Source organism: Juglans regia, chromosome 15 (assembly GCF_001411555.2).
Source record: "Juglans regia cultivar Chandler chromosome 15, Walnut 2.0, whole genome shotgun sequence".
NCBI lineage: Eukaryota > Viridiplantae > Streptophyta > Magnoliopsida > Fagales > Juglandaceae > Juglans > Juglans regia.
The window spans coordinates 18,264,564-18,283,367 of record NC_049915.1 but is presented as its reverse complement, the minus strand read 5'-3'; the positions used below and the strand labels follow the sequence as shown (position 1 = coordinate 18,283,367).

Below are 18,804 nucleotides of genomic sequence, written 5' to 3'. Positions count from 1 at the left end.
GATATTTCAAAGCAATCAATTTTAGTGCATCATTTTCCAATATGACAAGAAACACCTAATATGACAAGCACAATTATCTTGTGTTAGGTACGTAGGAGGACTGTAACCGGTCCAATTCAATCCGATTTTATACATTTTTTAGAACCGTCGCTAGGGGATTATAATAAGAGAATTACTGTGTATTTAATGTTGATGCTCATGACATTATCCACAAGCAGCATCTAATACAATGAGATTCTCTCGCTTTAATATATTAGAAAGTGTTTGGATAAAAAGGATCTCATTTTGTTTGTTTTGCTAAGGGGAGAGTGAGAGGAAAAAAGAAGACAAAAAGTAAGAGAAGTGCATGTCTGCTTGGCATTAGATCCATCAATCTCTCATGTTTGGTACTATTTCACATAACCAAACAAAACAATGTTTTTTTTTTTTTTTTTTTTTTTTGAAAATCAAACAAAACAATGTTTGTTGGCCATTCATGCCCACTTAATTAGCCTTATAAATAATTGTTCATGAGTGTAGGTTGTGTCACAGCCCACTGTTGACCAATCTTCACCAATCAGATTGTGCCGTTTACTAACTCACTTCCTCATGAAAAGTACTGCACTCTACACACCTTATCCCTAAACACTTGCTTTTCCTCGCTTTCTAAAACCAAAAGGGGGCTTTTAAAGGCATGTTTCGAAATTACTTACTCTATAATAATTTTATAAATAGTAACAAAATAATTTGAACGAGAATATTTTATTCCAAAAGGGGGCTTTTAAAGGCATGTTTCGAAATTACTTACTCTATAATAATTTTATAAATAGTAACAAAATAATTTGAACGAGAATATTTTATTGATGCTTAGAGACTCCAAGAAAAAAAATTGAAAAAATATAATTTTGTAAATAACAGCGAAATGATTTGAATGAGAATGTTTTATTGATTTTTAAAAAATGAGAGAATAAAATGAATAAAGATATTATAAAATTAAAAAAAATGTTTGAATATAAAGTTTGAATATTATTTTTTTTAGAAATTTGTAAAATTTGTAATGATTTTTATGTTTTGCTTTGAAGTTTATAAAAAATGTATTGATTTTTGTGCTTGGATAAAGATTAGAGAATAATTAGATGAAAATTTGAAATTGAAAATTATTTTATATTTGAGTAATGTTTGAAAATGAAAATTTAAAATTGAAAAGTATTTTTTGTTTGAATAATTCTGAAAATTCTTTGCCCGTACAAACATGCCCTTAAAATTTAAACACTTTGATCAGTGTAGATCTATTCCGGTGTCTCGGTCGTCACGATACAGAATGATCAATGAAAACAGGATAAATTCCACTTATTATAGGATTGATCATTACATCGGATTGATCATTACATCGATGGAAAAATTAAAATATTGATATTTTTTATACCATCTAAGACGAAATAGTATCTATATAATGATGTGTTAGGCGTCAATAAGCGAGTTATAAATAAATATTTTCTTATAAAAAATAATAGCCTTAATGCATGTTGGATGGGAGAATTTTCGAAGTTTTTGATGAATAGTGAAGTAATGGAGATAATGAGATTAAGAGTAATGCTACATGTAGTAGTAGAGTGCACAAGTACCGTACAGTCGCTTTGAAAAAGAGTGAGGTCTACTATTAAAAAATTAATTTTTTTTCATTTAAGTCCCGTATATATATATTCACTTTTTTCAAAGTGATTACGCGATGCTTGCGCACTGACAACTACAACTATCATTTCTCTAAGATTAAAGATTATGGTAGCGTTTGGATGTTGAAGTGAGTTGAGTTGAGATGATAAAATATTGTTAGAATATTATTTTTTAATATTATTATTATTTTGAAATTTAAAAAAGTTGAATTGTTTATTATATTTTATATTGGAATTTGAAAAAGTTATAATGATGAGTTGAGATGAGTTGAGAGATGTTTAGGAACCAAACGAAGCTATAGGTTTTCGTTATGTGTAGATCCCACCTTTAAACATATTTATAAAACGAATTTGTAAGTTTTTTTTAAAAAATTCTAAATAGAAAACAATTTTTTAAAAAAAAAAAAATTTAGGTCACCATATGATCTGGACCACCCCTCAAGCAGCTAAAATCGAGAGTGGCCACCTCGTGGGTGGGTGAGCACCATCAACCACCTCATGGGTGGAGAGTGGCCACCTCGTGGGTGGGTGAGCACTGTCAACCACCTTGTGGGTGGCCACGCCATCCCGGTCTTTACCTTTTTTTTTTGAGAAAAAAAAAATCAATTTTTGTTTGTATTAAAGTAATATATTTTATGTTTGGAGAAAATATAGAAGGAAAATTTATTAGTGTAGATGAAAATTATCTGCTATATTGTAGACAAATTTAGAAGAATTTTACTTGTTGGCAAGTCCAAAGATCTTAAACAGATCTTAAAAGAGTTTGATTTGGCCCATTGATGTCTATAGGTACGATGTATATCGGTATTCGACAGTCCATCCTCGTGACTTCGAACTTGCTTATGTATCTAAACGACAGGCATATTAATTTTGTGGCCCTTAATTAGTAATTACGTAATGCTCTACCATGGTATTGCATTGGTCAAATTCATTTGAATCCCTTCACTAATCCGCTGCAAAAGAAATTTAATAAATTATGAAAAATCTATTTCATAAGGATGTTTATAACATATTTGTTGATTTCGTGTTTCGTGGGCCAGGGTAACTCTACCCCGACAGTGCTTCAATATGTGTTATTTGGAGCTCCCGACAGTGTTCCAGTAAGGCTGTATAGTGGCAGTTTGTATGTCTATGACAGTGAATAAGTGCAGGAAAGTAAAAAGAGATGGATACCAACATTTACGTGATTCGGCAATAGGCCTACGTCCACATGGGGTTTGAGGAGGAGAGTTTCCACTATAATATATATATTTACAGTCACCCATGGATCCTCATATCTCATTGTATAGAGATGGTTGTAGCTCTTTCTATTGGAGGCGTTGTCTTCCTCGAAAGGCTGCTGAATAAGAAGATCTGATTAAGGAAGCGTTCAGTCGGTGTGAGGAGTAAAAAAGATCTCTTTGATGTTGTATGGGCTCCCCTTTTTATACGTTGTTTGACCCTTTATTGCAGATGTCAGACTGTCATAATGTGGCATGTCTCTCTTGCGTGAACTCTTTACTTTTTTTTCCTGACCCTATGACATTTTATAGCCCTTATATCCCTCTTGTCTCCCTCTTATCTATTTTCTTGTCTCTCTTTTGTCTCTAGTGATAGATTGGTAGGCTGGATCCAATTTATGGGATGTAGGCATTTTACCCCTTCACAATATTACACACATCATTGATGTAGAAGTCTCACATACAAAAAAATAATATATATATATATATATATTATAACTTGTAGCACCCTCGACCCCCACGTGTGATTTGATAAGAGTTGCGATATTGGAGTGATGGCCACTTGGGTCACGCACTCCAACGCGGCTACATTTGGGTAGCGAAAATATCTCAACACTTTTCAAATATTCTCGTACGAATGAAAATACTCCACATGCCAAACATAGTGAACCATCTTCGTACTAAAGTCTCTCCAAAAATCACTATAATATTTATCACTATAATATTTATTACTATTATATATAAATAAAATCATCATTAAAAAAAATCAATCATTGATTGGACCCACACATTTTTCAATTATCTATAAAAAAGTCAATAACTTAACATACTTCATACATCTAAACAATTCAAAATATTCTCAATGGGACCCACAAACCCACTTCAATATCTACTCATAACTATTCACAAACATTCTCAAAAATAAATTCACTATAATATTTATCACTATTAAATATAAATAAAAAATAAAATCACTATAATATTTATCACTATTAAATATAAATAAAAAATAAAATTACTATAATATTTATCACTATTAAATATAAATAAAAAATAAAATCATTATAATATTTATCACTATTATAAGAACAAGTTTCTTTGTTGATTGCTTGGTCACGTACTCTCGATCTCAGGGTTTGTCTTGTTGTTTTTGTTGTATCGATTAATTCATTTAATGTTGGAAGACAACATGTAATTACTTTAGCGTGTAGTTACTTTGCTGAGAATGGAAGACCAAGAAATGGGTTCAAATTTTCATATCTTTGATGACTTGATCAAAAGGAAACTCATGGACTGGTCTTTTCATTCTTTAATGATAGAAGACAGTCATAGGTCAATCAACCACCTCTATCTCTCAAACTATTTCCTCGAGACTGCAAACATATATGGCAGAAGAAATCAAGAAAAGGTTCTGCTTCCCAGTTCCCTTTTAGTGCCAGCCAACAGTTGTAGCCCCGTAGCATAGAGAATGTGGATGCACCTTCCTAGCCTACAATAATTGGCGTACAAAAAAGAAACAACAAAACATTCAAACTAAAGGAGGAGGATGAGGAGGAAAAGAAAACCGAGTACCGGGTTGTAAACTCGAACCTAGTGTATCTAGATTTTGCAACCCGGGTTCTGGCCTTGAATTGTTCCAGGCCTGAACTCGAAACAAAAATTTGATTTTTCGGGTTCCAAACCAAGTCGGGGAAATACGCAGCCTGAATGAACAGTCCTAACTTCGTAACGAGTGATGCCCAGCTCCACGCCCAACGCGTAAGTAACCAGACATCCTTTAACCCACGCCAACAAAGGGGCCATGAAGTTGTACCAAGAATTTTATCGTCTTGGCCAAGCCTGCTATCATCCGATGACAGCTCAAGAGACGTCACTCAATTTAACACACTCTCAAGTGACTAAAGGAACTCCACCAAGATAATACTCCATCTCGACTTGGGGTTGTGATACACACGTACCCATAAAATCATTTTATTTTTTTTGTTATAACACCAAAAATCCCAATTTTTCCAATTTTATAGCATAACCACATGACATAGCACAATTAATATAATCATGACAAGCAATAACAATAAAAATCCAGATGCATGACTAGCAGTTATTGGATGGCATGACATAGTACAAATAAAACAACATACAGTTCATCACATAGACATCACAGTTGTCACAGCTCCAATAATTTCACAATTTTTCAAGCTACATGCGATTCTCAATGCTCCACTAAGCCCTTGGCCGACATTCATCACCAACTACAATAATATAACCTAACGCTCCACAAGGACCCCGACCTTTTTCCTTCACAACCAGACTGCATCAACGTTCAGTGTCATTTTTTTCAAGTTAGAAATTCAATGGTTGATTTAAAAATTTACTTACCACGCAGAACGAAAATTATATATGATCGCGCATGCCATCTAAGAGACCCCGTGAGTGTGCTTGCATAAGCATCAATGTGAGTGGGAAAAATATGCCAATAACTAATAATGCCAACTATAAAATTTAAAAAAAAAAAAAAAAAAAAAAAACACTTACGGACACACAGCTTACAAAGGTAGCGATGCGGTGGAGGTAGTGGCAGACCTTGACAAGACAGAGAGATCTACAACTGAGGAAAACTAAAGGGTGGCAAATCCGACGTAAATGTATGGTGGAGGAAGGGAAACTCGTGGCGAAAGGTGGTGGAGCACGGTGGAGTAGTGGCTAGAGTGAGCTTTAGCTCACGGGGCTTGGTGAAATCAAGGGAGGAAGAAGTCAGGAATGGGAAGGGGAAGGCCAGGGGGTGGTCAACCGACCGCTTGAACATGACTAGGAGTGGTGGCTCGTGGCGGTGCTGGAAAAAACTTCTCTTAAAGCTACATGAAGGCAGATCTAGAGTTGAGGAAGATGATGAGACAATATTTGAGAGGAGGAGAGGGTGTTTTTGGGTTGCTTTCGAAGGGGAAGAGGCTCGGCCTATAAATAGGCCGAATGACCCACTCGCGACAAACCTCACCATCGGCGGTGATTGGGCACACCAGGTGGTGCGCATGCCACAGAAGAGGGGCTCTTGGTGTCCAGACTAGATAACGACGGGGGACGATAGGCAGTGGTCTAATGGTGGCACGGAAAGCACAAACCATGTCAACACGTGGAGTCGACATGGTGGTGGATTCGGGTGGTGGCGTAGCTACTACCTACTAGAGGGAAGAGAAACGAAAAAAAAAAATTAGAAAGGGAGGCAGAGAAGGGTTGTGCGATGCTAGGGGTGGGGATGGGGGAAAGAAAGAGATGAAGACTAGGGTTAAAACCCTAGTCCCAAAATGCTGCCGTTTTGCAAGAGAGGAGGGGCTGGGTTTGCTTCCAGATCTTGGGCTCACATGCACACGGGCTGGGCCCGAATTTTGCACCCATGTCACACCAAAAATAAAAACCCACTTATAAAACCACTTAGACTTCTCAAAGGAAAACACACACACAATAGCAAACTTGGGTCCTCACATAACCTTTGTCTAATTTGTATAATATCTCCCTTAGTTTTTTATACTTTTGTTTTTGTTCTTGTCCACTAGTCAAATGCTCTTAAATGGCCAGTCTTAAGGGGTGCCATGCAAATTGTCAACAATTTATTAATAGATCTTTCTTACATCTAATCAAATTAGGATTTGGTCTCATTTAAAATTTTATGGTTACTACATTTTGTTTTTCTGTTTTATTTCAAGTAATTGAATTAGAATATAACATTCACATTAGATTATTTCTCTTTTAAAGTTTATAATTAACTGGGTGAAACATATTTAATAAAAAACCTCACGTTCACCGGAAAGTTGGCTATACAATATGTAATTGCGCTACTTAAAAACTTTAAATATTTGACGTTACTTATATACATTATTCAACAAAATAAAAAACTTAGTTCATAGTTTACATATATTACCCCTTTTTTTTTTTTATAATTCCTATATAGATCATTTCCGGTTCAACCTCTTTTCTTAATTGCAACATATGAAAAGTTTAAATGTAAAACTATTGATATTTTATGGAAGAATGCAAGTTTGAAATTTATTTTTTTCCTTATTTTTTACTTGATTTTTTTTTATCAATTTGTTAAAGGTGTTTCTAAATATTTTCAATTCAACTATTTATTCTAACCCTAAAAGTATCCGGCTTCTCCAAACTTATAATCCGGGCTTCGTCCCTAATTACATCTATAGTTTTTCCTCTAATGCCATGGCTGTCAATGTCATTAGTGCAATATTTTGGGAGTCAAATTCGAATAAGAAATACTTGATTTATTCTGAAATTTTATAAGAGTAAACTTATAAATTGACATGTCTTGATATAATACGTCAAATTATAAAGCATTATCTATTGTAAAGTAGATCAGCATATCAAACAACATCATTGTATAAATTTGTTTTTAGATGATCTTCATCTAGATCTAGTACTTCTCAATGCAAGTATGGTAAACAAGCCCTTGGGTTAAGTTGATTGGACTAGCTTCCTATTCACAAAAAAAAATGACATGGATTTTTGCGTATTGGCAAAGCCCAAACAAGTTAGTTCCTAGGCCTGTTTTATTCTGTTTTGAATGAAAGCCTGTGATGCTTTAAGTACACCAAACTTTCCACGCGTAAATCCTCATAAAAACCTCCTTCCTCTTTTAATGTGTACAGTGTGTACCTAATAGTTAAAAGTCAATATGTTTGCAAATTCAACATAAATTTAAAATATTTAACGTGTTTAATTAAAGAGGAGTGCCATTGTTTTATAATATAACATATAATATCAAATTACGTTAGTTTGAAAATTTATTTTTGTGAAATTTTTTTATAATTAAAAAATTTCTCTTAATTAAATAAATTGAATTAGTTAGGATCGATTTATTTACGAACCAAACTCGATTGGCCGCCACACTCTTAGCATGACGCATGTCCCTCACATGCCACTACAGTATCTTTATTTCTTGCATTTTGTTTTCTTTTAAGTTGAAAATTTAGATCTACAGTTGTAATTCATCATTTTCACATCTATTTTTATGTCTATTGTTATTTCTTTTTGTTTAGGTAAAAATAAAAAAGAAATAGTCACATGGACATTTTGTTCAGAGAGTGAAAGTCCTCTCCTCCTCTAGAGGTGAGATTTGAAATCTCTGTTTTAGGCAGAGTGTAATCTCTCAGACAGTTTGTCTGTAGAGAGTTATAAAAGTTAAGACCATACCAGTTACAATAAAATTTGTGTACTGGTCGAGCCCTAATTGTGAGTAGTTGCCTTGTAATCTGAGATTTTTTCTGTATGTATCAAGTCACACCTGTAACTTTGCTTTCACGAATGAATGAAGTATATATTCTATTAAAAAAAAAAAAACTTACAATTTTGTTACAATACGCAAACTTGATACAATCTCATACAAAGTTAATGAATTAGAATAGAAAAATGTAGCCCACTTATTAATCCTATCATACGTAGATGTTGTGCTCGACGTCTACTGATAATACTATTTTTATAGACTTGAATAATGCTATGAAAACTATAGATTATATGATTTATAGATATTATTTTAGGATCATATATCCTCATGTGTCGGCTAGTCAATTAATCTAATAAGAGGCAATCGGAAACAAACAATGGCCCACTAAAAAAACAAAAACAAATGATTCCAAAACATGGTTCTATCTATTTCAACTAGAATGGGAAAGGTCACCAAGATATATAGATATGTTAATAATCATTAAAAGACAACCTTTCCAATTTCCATACTTACTAACTTAATTATTATTCGGTTTGATAACCTGCTACTAATTCTTCTTCTGCTTCTGGTAAATCAAAAGGTAATCTCTCACATTCTGCTAGGGAAGAAATTAGAAAAACGATAAACTCTATAGGTTGACGCCACAAATTCCACCCCAAAAAATCATATTTTGATTGAGCCTCAACTATATCAACTGTACTTAAACTGTTAGATAATCATAGTCGGTGATAACATCACTGTTACCATCGCTATTACAGAACCGTACATGAGATTTTCACCTCATACGGCTCCCTTAGGGCATAAATAAATTTAAGGACCGAGTCGGTATTATTTATCTTGATATATTTATAGGATAGATAGGTTCCAAATTTAACAAAGGCCCTGAATTAGACCGCTTAAATTCTGTCTGTTATATAATAATAATAATAATAAAAACTACGTCTGAATTGATCTTATCCTTTATTTAATGAATAATTTTTAAGATTTTAATAAATAATTTAAAATTTTATTTGTTGAGTAATAACTTTAAGTCTTCAATAAAATACTGCTTGTAGAAATATCAATAACCCGTCATTTTTAATTATGAAAAAAAAATGAGATATTCTATTAGTTTAGTTGATAAATTATGACACTAATTCTATCTCTATGACTATCCATATACGAAAGAAAAAAAAATAGATCTTTTTTTTTTTAATTGTATTCTTTCTATTTTTTTTTTTCATTCCTATTCTTCTTTCTTTTCTGAAAAAAAAAGGGGGGAGCTTACAAAATAAAGGATTATTTCGTTTCCAATAGTCATTTATTTGAATCAGTGGATAGGAGTATACTCTGGATCGGAATCGTGGGGAGTACTGCTTAATCATTTCTACTAACTTAAAGCCCCAATTAGTATTCTTGTTATATTATGTGTAAATGTCATTTGGGATAAATTACACAATTTCTATTACTAATCCTTTGCGTACTTTGGCGTTTCTAACCGTCCACTCATTTTTGCTAAAACCCCCGCTTTAGGGTAATACATACAAACTCTAGTGAAAACTGAATAGGTTGATTTTTTGAACCCACTTCAAGCTAGGATGACATGACTAATCAACCAATCTTGGGGTAAACGGTCTCTTCTTCTGTTTATTTATGTTCAACTCTTTAATTCTTCTTATACATTGAAGACGAGACTCAAAAATTTTACTGTGAATATATATATTATATAGCTATAGCTGTTTTTTTTTTCACTCATATAACTATCTAATTTAATTCATTAATCCGAATAATGAATAAAAAATGAAGATATGCATGCAATTTTTTCCCCCTCTTTTTCTATAAAGACTAGAAAGAAAGAAATAGGAAAAAGTTTATGTTTCAACTAATCGCACGTAGAGATATTGATAATACACGTAGAGTTAATGGTATTTCATAACTAATCGATTGAGCATATCCTGACATAAGAAGTCTAATGGAAGCAATACTTGAAACCGCAATCCATAAAAAAACTTCAATATTGAGATCGGTTAAAACAAGACGATAGTCAAAAGGAATTACTAAATAATTTAGCAAAATGGATACGACGGTTGGTAACTTCGTTCCGACCAATCACGGGGATACACCTCTTCCGTGAATTTTGTAAAAGAATATTTATATATGTCTGTTCATCTGTCGTCAGACTAGAAGATGTGCCGACAACTATATGCATGGATGCATCCCCCTTGAACAAAATGTCAGCATGCTCTCTATACTTTCAGGGTGGATAAGAGACACAAGTCCCAGGTTTTGTGTCATGGGACTGGGTTAGATGATGACATCTTTGTATGCTGCAGCCATTTGGATCAGCTATTATGCTCCTCTTCTTCTTCTTCGACAACTCGCCCCAATTTAGAATATTTTAGTGTATCTATAAAAAAAAAATTATACTTATAATCGTAAATGTGTAAATATTATACAATCGTTTTAAAAAAAAATAATAAATATGAGATCCACATGAAAAGAAATTAATTTTTTAATAATAGACCTCACTCTTTTTCAAAACGACTGTGTAATATTTACGTATTCAACAACTATATGTAGCATTACTTATTTATAAATAATAATATAATAATTAAAATTAAAATATTTTTATTATATTATGAAAAATAAAAGAGAAAAAATATTAAATAAAAATATTCTAAAATTAAAAAAATATTAAAATTTTTTAAAAAGAGTGTGTGAGACTTCACATTCTAACTGCAAAGTTACAAATTTCATTTTTTTTTAAATTAAAATTATTTTTATTCACAATTATAGTTTTATAAATTAAAATTATTTCATACTATATTTGGTAAATAAATTATTTTAATATTATTCATAAATAGTTAATTATTATTTATTATTTTTTTATTAATATTTACAAATTATCTAGCTGCAATATGCAATCATAATTTAAAAGCTACGATTGAGTAGTGAGATATTTTCAGGTATTATGTTAATAATAATAAAAAATTAATAATAAAATATTAAATAATAATAAAAAGTATGTACTTATAAAAAAAATAGTAAAAATATGTAAAAAATAATAATAAAATAATAAATAATAATAAATTATTCTGAAAATATTCTCCGTGTCTAAACAAGACATAAATATCTCTAATTTAAATTGAATCATAAAAAGGTTAATATAGACAAAATATCTAAATTATTTTTTGGGGAATCACATTTGACAAAAGAAATTAAAAAAAAAAAATCAGAGGATGATGACGACTTGGACGAAATGTAATCGGACACGCAAAACCGCCAACTCAAGCTCCCGCTCTTCTACCAGAAACTGTTACAGACCGAAAAGAGCAAAGAAAAGTGAAAATTAAAAAATAAAATAAAACGAAAAAGCTGAAGAGAACAAAACCAAAATGGCGAACCCTGAAGCGGAGCGCCATCGGGGAAGAGCTACACTGGCGGTCGTAGCTAGGATTCGCTTGAGGCGGTTGCTGCGCGTGGCTTCTGTGGCGTGTGGGATTCAGTTCGGTTGGGCGTTGCAGCTATCTCTGCTTACTCCCTACGTGCAGGAGCTGGGGATCCCTCACGCCTGGGCCAGCGTAATATGGCTCTGCGGCCCGCTCTCTGGCCTCCTAGTCCAGCCCCTGGTCGGCCACATGAGTGACCGCTGCACCAGCCGCTTTGGTCGCCGCAGGCCCTTCATCCTCGCCGGAGCAATTATGATCGCCTTCGCCGTCCTCATAATCGGACACTCGGCAGACATCGGCTGGTTGCTCGGCGACCGAGGCAACGTCAGGCCCAGAGCCGTGGCTGTTTTCGTATTCGGATTTTGGATTCTGGATGTGGCCAATAATATGACTCAGGGTCCTTGTAGAGCTCTGCTCGCCGATCTTACCGGTAAATCACCATGGATTTTTTTTCCTATTATCTATCCGTTTAATTTAATCGTTGCAAACATGCAACTGAGAGTCTTCAGTGGCAAATCAATAACTGTGCCCTTCAAAGCTCTGCTTGATCGAAGATTTTCCTGAGTTCTTTGTTGGATGCTACTTTATCAGTGCTCCTTGAAACTGATGTGTGCCGAACAAAAATAAATTATTAAAAAAAAGAAATAAGTTGTTCGATGGATATATAAAATATTAATTTTGCTCATTAATTTGTTGGTTCCGTACAGTTACAAGCTTACAGTGGACTTGGTAGGCATCGTAGGGTGGATTTGGATGCTTATTAATTATTGATACTCTGTCTTAGATCGATATGGATTAGGATTTACCACTTAATGGATCTCTTTTACGGAAATCGAAGTACCAAAATCTTCTCGGACTAGACTTTGATTGTATTAATATACTCGCAAGGTGGTAGAAACTCTCAGAATGTTTCCAATTGCTTGTTGTCGGCTGAGGATGGTAAACATTTATCAAGGAGAGGAAAAAAAAAAAAAAAAAGGAAAGGAAAGGAAAGGAGAATCTTTCGCCTGTTTATGTTGAGCATGCAAATAAAATTGATCTGTATTCCTTCGGTCAAAGTTGTATCTGATTGTATTGGAATGCCACATAGTGTAAAGGTTGTGGATGGTTTCAGTTATACTCATTACTCAGGTTGACGGTTGAGTTCTGCAGCACATCCAGATCACGTGTTTCTTGTGAGACATTTTTCTTGCAATCTACATGGCAGACAGTAGAATACCACTATTAATGGTGCATCCATATGGTTCATTCTTTCAGAAACACCACTTAGCAGTTACACCTACAAAATGTATGAAAAAGATTAAGTGCATCAAAAGATAAAAACTTCTACAAAGAAACAACAAATTGACATTTGTCTTCTGCTTAATGCCTGTCATGCTAGGAAACGATTATCGAAGGACTCGAGTGGCGAATGCGTATTTCTCTCTGTTTATGGCTGTTGGTAATGTTCTTGGCTTTGCCACTGGAGCATACAGTGGATGGTACAAAATTTTTCCATTTACTTTCAACTCTGCATGCAATGCTAATTGCGCAAATCTCAAGTCTGCTTTTTTTATTGACATCGCCTGCATTGCAATTACCACATACATAAGCATATCATCTGCTCAGGAAGTGCCTCTAGGTCCAAGTGACAGATCCACACCATTTCTTGAAGATGCTCCAGGAACTTCGGGTCAAGCTCAAGAAGCTTTTCTCTTGGAACTGTTTGGGACTTTTAGATATTTTTCAGGGCCTATATGGGTAATTTTGCTTGTTACTGCTTTGACCTGGATTGGATGGTTTCCATTTCTTCTTTTTGATACTGATTGGATGGGTCGGGAGATTTATGGCGGCAAGCCTAATGAGGGGCAGAATTATAGTACCGGAGTTAGAATGGGTGCGCTCGGTCTTATGTTGAATTCAGTTGTTCTAGGAATAACGTCGTTGCTCATGGAGAAGCTGTGCAGGAAGTGGGGCACCGGTTTTGTATGGGGAATTTCAAATATCTTCATGGCTCTCTGCTTTCTTGCAATATTGGTACTTACCTTTGTGGCAAATAGTCATCACTCTGAAGGCCATGCTTTGCCTCCCACTGGCATTGTAATTGCTGCACTTCTGATTTTTGCAATTCTTGGTGTTCCTTTGGCGGTATGTCATGCAGTTCTCTCCACTAAAAGGAATACAATTTTTCCTATTTTTATTTCCTAGCCATTCATACTCTAGAATAAAGCAATATATGGCCCATGCACACTGGTGGGGCTAGGTGGAGATAAATTATATAGCACCCAAAATTCTGGAAAACCCCCTTGGTCTTCCAAAAAAGTGTGAAGATATCATCTTGGTGTCTTCTTACAGAAGAAAACTTTCACTGGCTCCCTTTAAACCTTTTTTTTTTTTTTGGGTTTTTGAACCCGTTGGATCCCTACACAATCTGGAAAAACCCAGGTTAAAAAACCAAAAAATGTATATTTTTTTTTCTGAGGAAAATCGTCAGCTTGCAACTCCTCTAAAACTGTTTTACAACTCTATATGAAATGGAGGGTAGTTTTGTAAAACTATAATTTATTTTTAATGAAGTGGCATAATCGTGTTGATTGATTGTAAAATGAGTTGAGAAATAGTTGTAAAAAATTTGTTGATGTACCATTACTCTTTTTCTAAAACCCAAAAGCCACCATAGAAACAAAAAATCTGAGGCTTTTTTATGGCTTTGTATATTTTAATGAGAGAGTAAAATTTGGTAAAGTCCATGGAAGGCTACTATCTTGAACTATTGTCCATGATTTAAGATTTTAGAATGTGTATATTTTCCTTGCCTTTTGTTGTTGACCAAACATGTAGTTGTGGTTCAGTATAGTAATTTTTGGTTCCATGTTAATAGAAAGTTAATATATTTGAAACTTTCAAAACCTATTTTATTTCATGCACATAATTTTTTTTCTTTGTTTACATTATGATTATTAAATTAATTTTTTCCTTTTAGGTTCAATTTATCTAGTCCATCAAGTTTTGTTTTCTTTGAAAAAATAGTAAATAAATCTTCAATAATCTGTTTTGTTACCTTTGTGTTTATTGTGGGCATTAATCCCCTCCCCCCAACAAAAAGAAAAAGGAAAGATGTTGGCTTCGCCATTCCTATGCATGCAGGCCTTAATCACCAGTTGGTTTTGCTCTTCAGCTAAAACATGACCATTAGGTTATATGATATCTCCAGTGTATCCTAGTGTGGGAAAATAAAAAATTTTCTGTAGGGTCTCTAGAGTGAAATTGTATGTTTTTTTTTTTATAGGTAAGTTGAGGTTTTATTGATAGTGAGAGAGTGTGTTATACCCAGACACGCAAAGTATACATGAATCCTCTTAACAAACAAAAGGAACAAGTGCTAGAAATCCTGAAAAGTTGAAATAGAAAGAGCAACATCATGGTAAGTCGTTATCCAATGATACAAGGTGTCAACAAAGAATGACCTTAACTCTGGTACAGTTTTTCCACATCCTCAAAAGTACACTGATTTCTTTCTCTCCATGGACACCATTATACACATGGTGGGAGTAAAAGGGATCATCTTGCACGGTGGTTTCTTTATCTTTTGCCCATATGATCATATGTTAGAACTGCCTCATAAATAGTTAATATAAGAATTATGCATTATGTAAGATCTCAGGTTGTGCATTGATTGTTAGAATATTTATTGCAGATCACTTACAGTGTTCCATATGCATTGATATCCACACGTATTGAGTCTTTGGGACTTGGCCAAGGTGGGCTTGTCTTGAGGTTTCACTAAAATTTCTTGAAATGCTGGGTGCTGTGCTGCTTATCTAAATGGTTGGTTCTTGCAGGATTATCCATGGGTGTCCTCAATCTGGCAATAGTGATCCCACAGGTATGGATGCTCTTCTATTCTTTCTATGTGTTTATCTGGCCCTACTTGTTACATAAATAATCTACTTGTATCTTCATCATAGTGGCCCTGTCAAAGCAGCATGATCTGATGGCAACTCAATTATGTTTGTAGTTAGCTAGATAACCAAAGAAAGTTGTTCCTTTCCTCTGATTGTCTCACTTGCGTAAAACACAAAATGATGAGTTTTCTCTTCTTCATTTTTTTCCTTTTTCAGATCATTATTTGTTGTTGTATAAATGAGAAAACTGATATGCAATTTGATAATGTGGAAGCTTGTTTTTCCGTGTATTTACTAACTTATGAATCAAGTTCTAGTGTTCTACATTTGGCCATTTAACAATTAATACAATTTTGTTGAGCTCACTAATTTCAGTCCATCTTTTCATTGTTCTGGTCTTTAATTATACATTATGGTAAAAAGAAAACTTCGAAATGGATGAATTTTAGATTTGGGGTTAATTACATATTTTCCCTTGAAAATACAACCAATTTATCACTTTCTTCCATAAATGGTGACCCAGGTCAATGCAGCCTCCATTTTGAAGTTTCAGTTTTAATTTTCCCTCGATAAAAGCATATTACTTAGAATCACCCCCTTCACCACCCTTCACCATGCAAAAAGAAGAAAGAAAAGATTTTTTTTTTTTTTTTTTTAACGTCGGGGAACCTCTCCAAGGCCTTTCGGACCCACCCCTGCAGAGTAAAACCCAGTCCCATGCACCGCAGCCTCGGAAGTTTCCCTACATGGAACTGGTTAAATCATTAGCTTTTTACCGGGGGATATGGTCCCAAAGGATTGTTTGCACCTATGAGGTATTTAACCTTGGACCTTGAAGGGAGTGATACCCCAAGACCAAGGTCTTCACCACTTGGGTCAACCCGTTGGGGTTAAGAAAGAAAAGAAAACTGACAGGCTGGATTTAATCATACTGTAGATGCTAAAAGTTAAACTTAGAACTTACGGCAGTCATTCATGGTGGCCTAGTGGTTGTGCATCTGGAGCAGAGGATTATGAAAAGTGAGTTTTTTGGTGGCAGGTGGCTTTGTTGGGATCTTATAATGGAATGTGTTCCAGGGTTGGTGGAGCATTTTAGTGGCTGTGTGGAGGTTTTGAAGTTTGGTTTCTCATACAGGATGCATGCACATTTTGCTTTTATACATATGATTAATGATAGGCACAGGCCTAAGGTGTGCAAGCCCCACAAATGCCCTTTGAAAAAAATCGGAACCCATATGAAAAAACTCATGTTATTTTAAATAATTTCTCTGAACATTCATTTCCTAAAATATTTATATCATTTTTGGCTTCTTATATATGTGTGTGTTCCATTTTTTAATGTTCAATTTTCTAACATATTGTCTCGCTTTCCTGCACGTACAAGTGAGTTTCAGATGATAATATGCATGCTAATAGAACTCTGGTATTCTTTTTCTGAGTTTCTAGTTGAAAATTTTTGCTGCAGTCACCAAATAGATTGTCTCCAGAAAGCAGCTATCATTTACTATGAAGTTGAAAATGTGAATGCCAGAGTAGTTTAACCAGACTAGTTCTTATAGTAATTTCCATGTGGAACTAGCATCATATCATGTCATAAAAAAATTGTGTGAATGGAAGGAAATGTTGGGAACTTGCAGATATTGCTTCTCGTTTATTTTCATTTAATCAGACACCCCTTTTATTGCAAAGGCAATGTTGTCCTTTCTGAAGCCTGATCTGTTTCACATCCAATGAAGAACCTCACATATATTGAGAGCTTCCGTAGTTATCAGGGGAATGCTCTCCATTAAAGTCTATTGAAGGCAGAGTCCACACATATTTTGACACTCTAATTTTGCCGCCAAAATTGCCCCATGGTGAGATAGTAACATCTATAATTTATGAGAAAAATCATGTGGCTAACCACCCTATCTGGTTATGTGGTTTGATCTCTTATTTACCTGTTGTTTATCCCTGCTGCGTACTCTTAATCTATATCCTGGTCTATGAGTGAAATCCTGTAATTCTAGGAATAAAAATGTGGCAAAATGCCTCTGGCAGCCTTTTCCTTTAGTCATTTAAATTGTGGAATCTTTTATTGGTGAGAGCAGGTGGTGGTATCCCTGGGAGCTGGACCATGGGATCAGCTATTTGGTGGTGGAAATTCTCCAGCCTTCGCCGTGGCAGCACTTGCAGTATTTGCTAGTGGACTTATAGCCATCTTAGCTATTCCACGATCTGGTCCTCAGAAGCCCAGAGGCTTCACATGAGGTATCATGTTGTATCCGCCTTTTTCCACAACTTATTTATCAAGCTAACTGGTACCCATAGCCATTGTTACTTCTCTTCCTATTAAAAATACAAATAATCGGTTCATTTTATCCATAAATCTCTTTGCCTTTCTCTCTTACTTTTTTCTTTTTCTCAATATTTGATCTCATATTTTTTAAGATATTCTGAATCGCCTAAAGTTTCGTCTCACTGGTTGTTGACATGTTAATTAAGAGTTAGACTATAATTCGAGTTTCAGTGATCTTTTTTTTTTTAAGGAAATGATTGGAAGCTGTGTAAACTGTTTGTCGTTTATAGCTTAATGACTAATGAGAACCCATGACTGAGTCATGAATTTTTTTTTTTTTTTTTTCCAATAATGGCAAGTAAGGTCTGGGCTGGAGGCATGGGTCGGTCCCCATTTACAATGGGCATCAGTGGACATTCTAAATACATAAATTAAAGATGGAAAACAAGTCATTTTTTGAAGCAGTAGTTTTTCATACATACATGCTTGAAAGCTCCCACCAAATGCATGCTGTGCGAGACAAAGTTATCTACAATCAGTGGAGAATTTCTTCAACAAATATCAATCCCACCTTGGAGAAATGTTGCTTTCTGGCTAATTGCCATGGCGCTGGATTCCAAAATTACTCTGTACACTAATTCGTTACCAACCAAGATAAGTTGTCCCTTAATTGGGAATTATTCCTCATGAAAAATTATTTTTCTTTCTTTCTTTCTTTCTTTCAGGGAAAGGGTGATTATTCTTCTGTGGTTCAGTGACGTTCTTTTGGAATCTCATGCATTCTGTGCATGAATTTGTTGTATGGATATGGTGAAGTGTGCTTGGTGGCCAACAATGAATATATGAATTATGCTCTGATTGAAACCTTGATGGACATATACGCTTTTATGCTCTGATTCTTGTTTCTTTTTTCAGTGGAAAGCTGGTGTGATTTTTCTACGGCAGGTTTCCTTCAAGTTCATGAGTGTTCTTTGTTATTATTTGGTTGCATCAGAACCTTGGAAGAAATTCTTGTGTTTATTGCCCTTTATCAGTATCAATTTGTTTTCAGCTTTGAATGCTCCCATTAATGCTTGCTACGAATGCCTGTGACGCTTTTGAAAACACGACTCACT

At 34.5% G+C, this 18,804-nt stretch overlaps 1 protein-coding gene and 1 long non-coding RNA gene across 3 annotated transcripts; one reads left to right on the top strand and one right to left on the bottom strand.

Moving 5' to 3' along the window:
• Positions 1-4,098: 4,098 nt before the first annotated feature.
• Positions 4,099-5,398, bottom strand: LOC118344751. The gene is made up of 2 exons (XR_004798503.1): positions 4,463-5,398; positions 4,099-4,361 (listed from the first exon to the last, which is right to left on the bottom strand). It is a non-coding gene; the product is annotated as an uncharacterized LOC118344751 (long non-coding RNA).
• Positions 5,399-11,344: 5,946 nt separating this feature from the next.
• LOC108993167 (sucrose transport protein SUC4-like) lies at positions 11,345-18,759 on the top strand. 2 transcript variants are annotated; one of them, XM_018967960.2, is made up of 6 exons: positions 11,345-11,957; positions 12,909-13,654; positions 15,204-15,267; positions 15,349-15,392; positions 17,502-17,661; positions 18,415-18,759. In XM_018967960.2, the coding sequence occupies exons 1-5, from the start codon at positions 11,474-11,476 to the stop codon at positions 17,658-17,660; spliced, it is 1,497 nt and encodes a 498-aa protein (XP_018823505.1). In that variant the 5' UTR covers positions 11,345-11,473; the 3' UTR covers position 17,661; positions 18,415-18,759. The 2 variants fall into 2 exon arrangements, with proteins under 2 accessions (XP_018823505.1, XP_018823504.1); XM_018967959.2 differs by having other exon boundaries at positions 11,346-11,957; positions 18,053-18,759.
• The last annotated feature ends 45 nt before the right edge of the window (positions 18,760-18,804 follow it).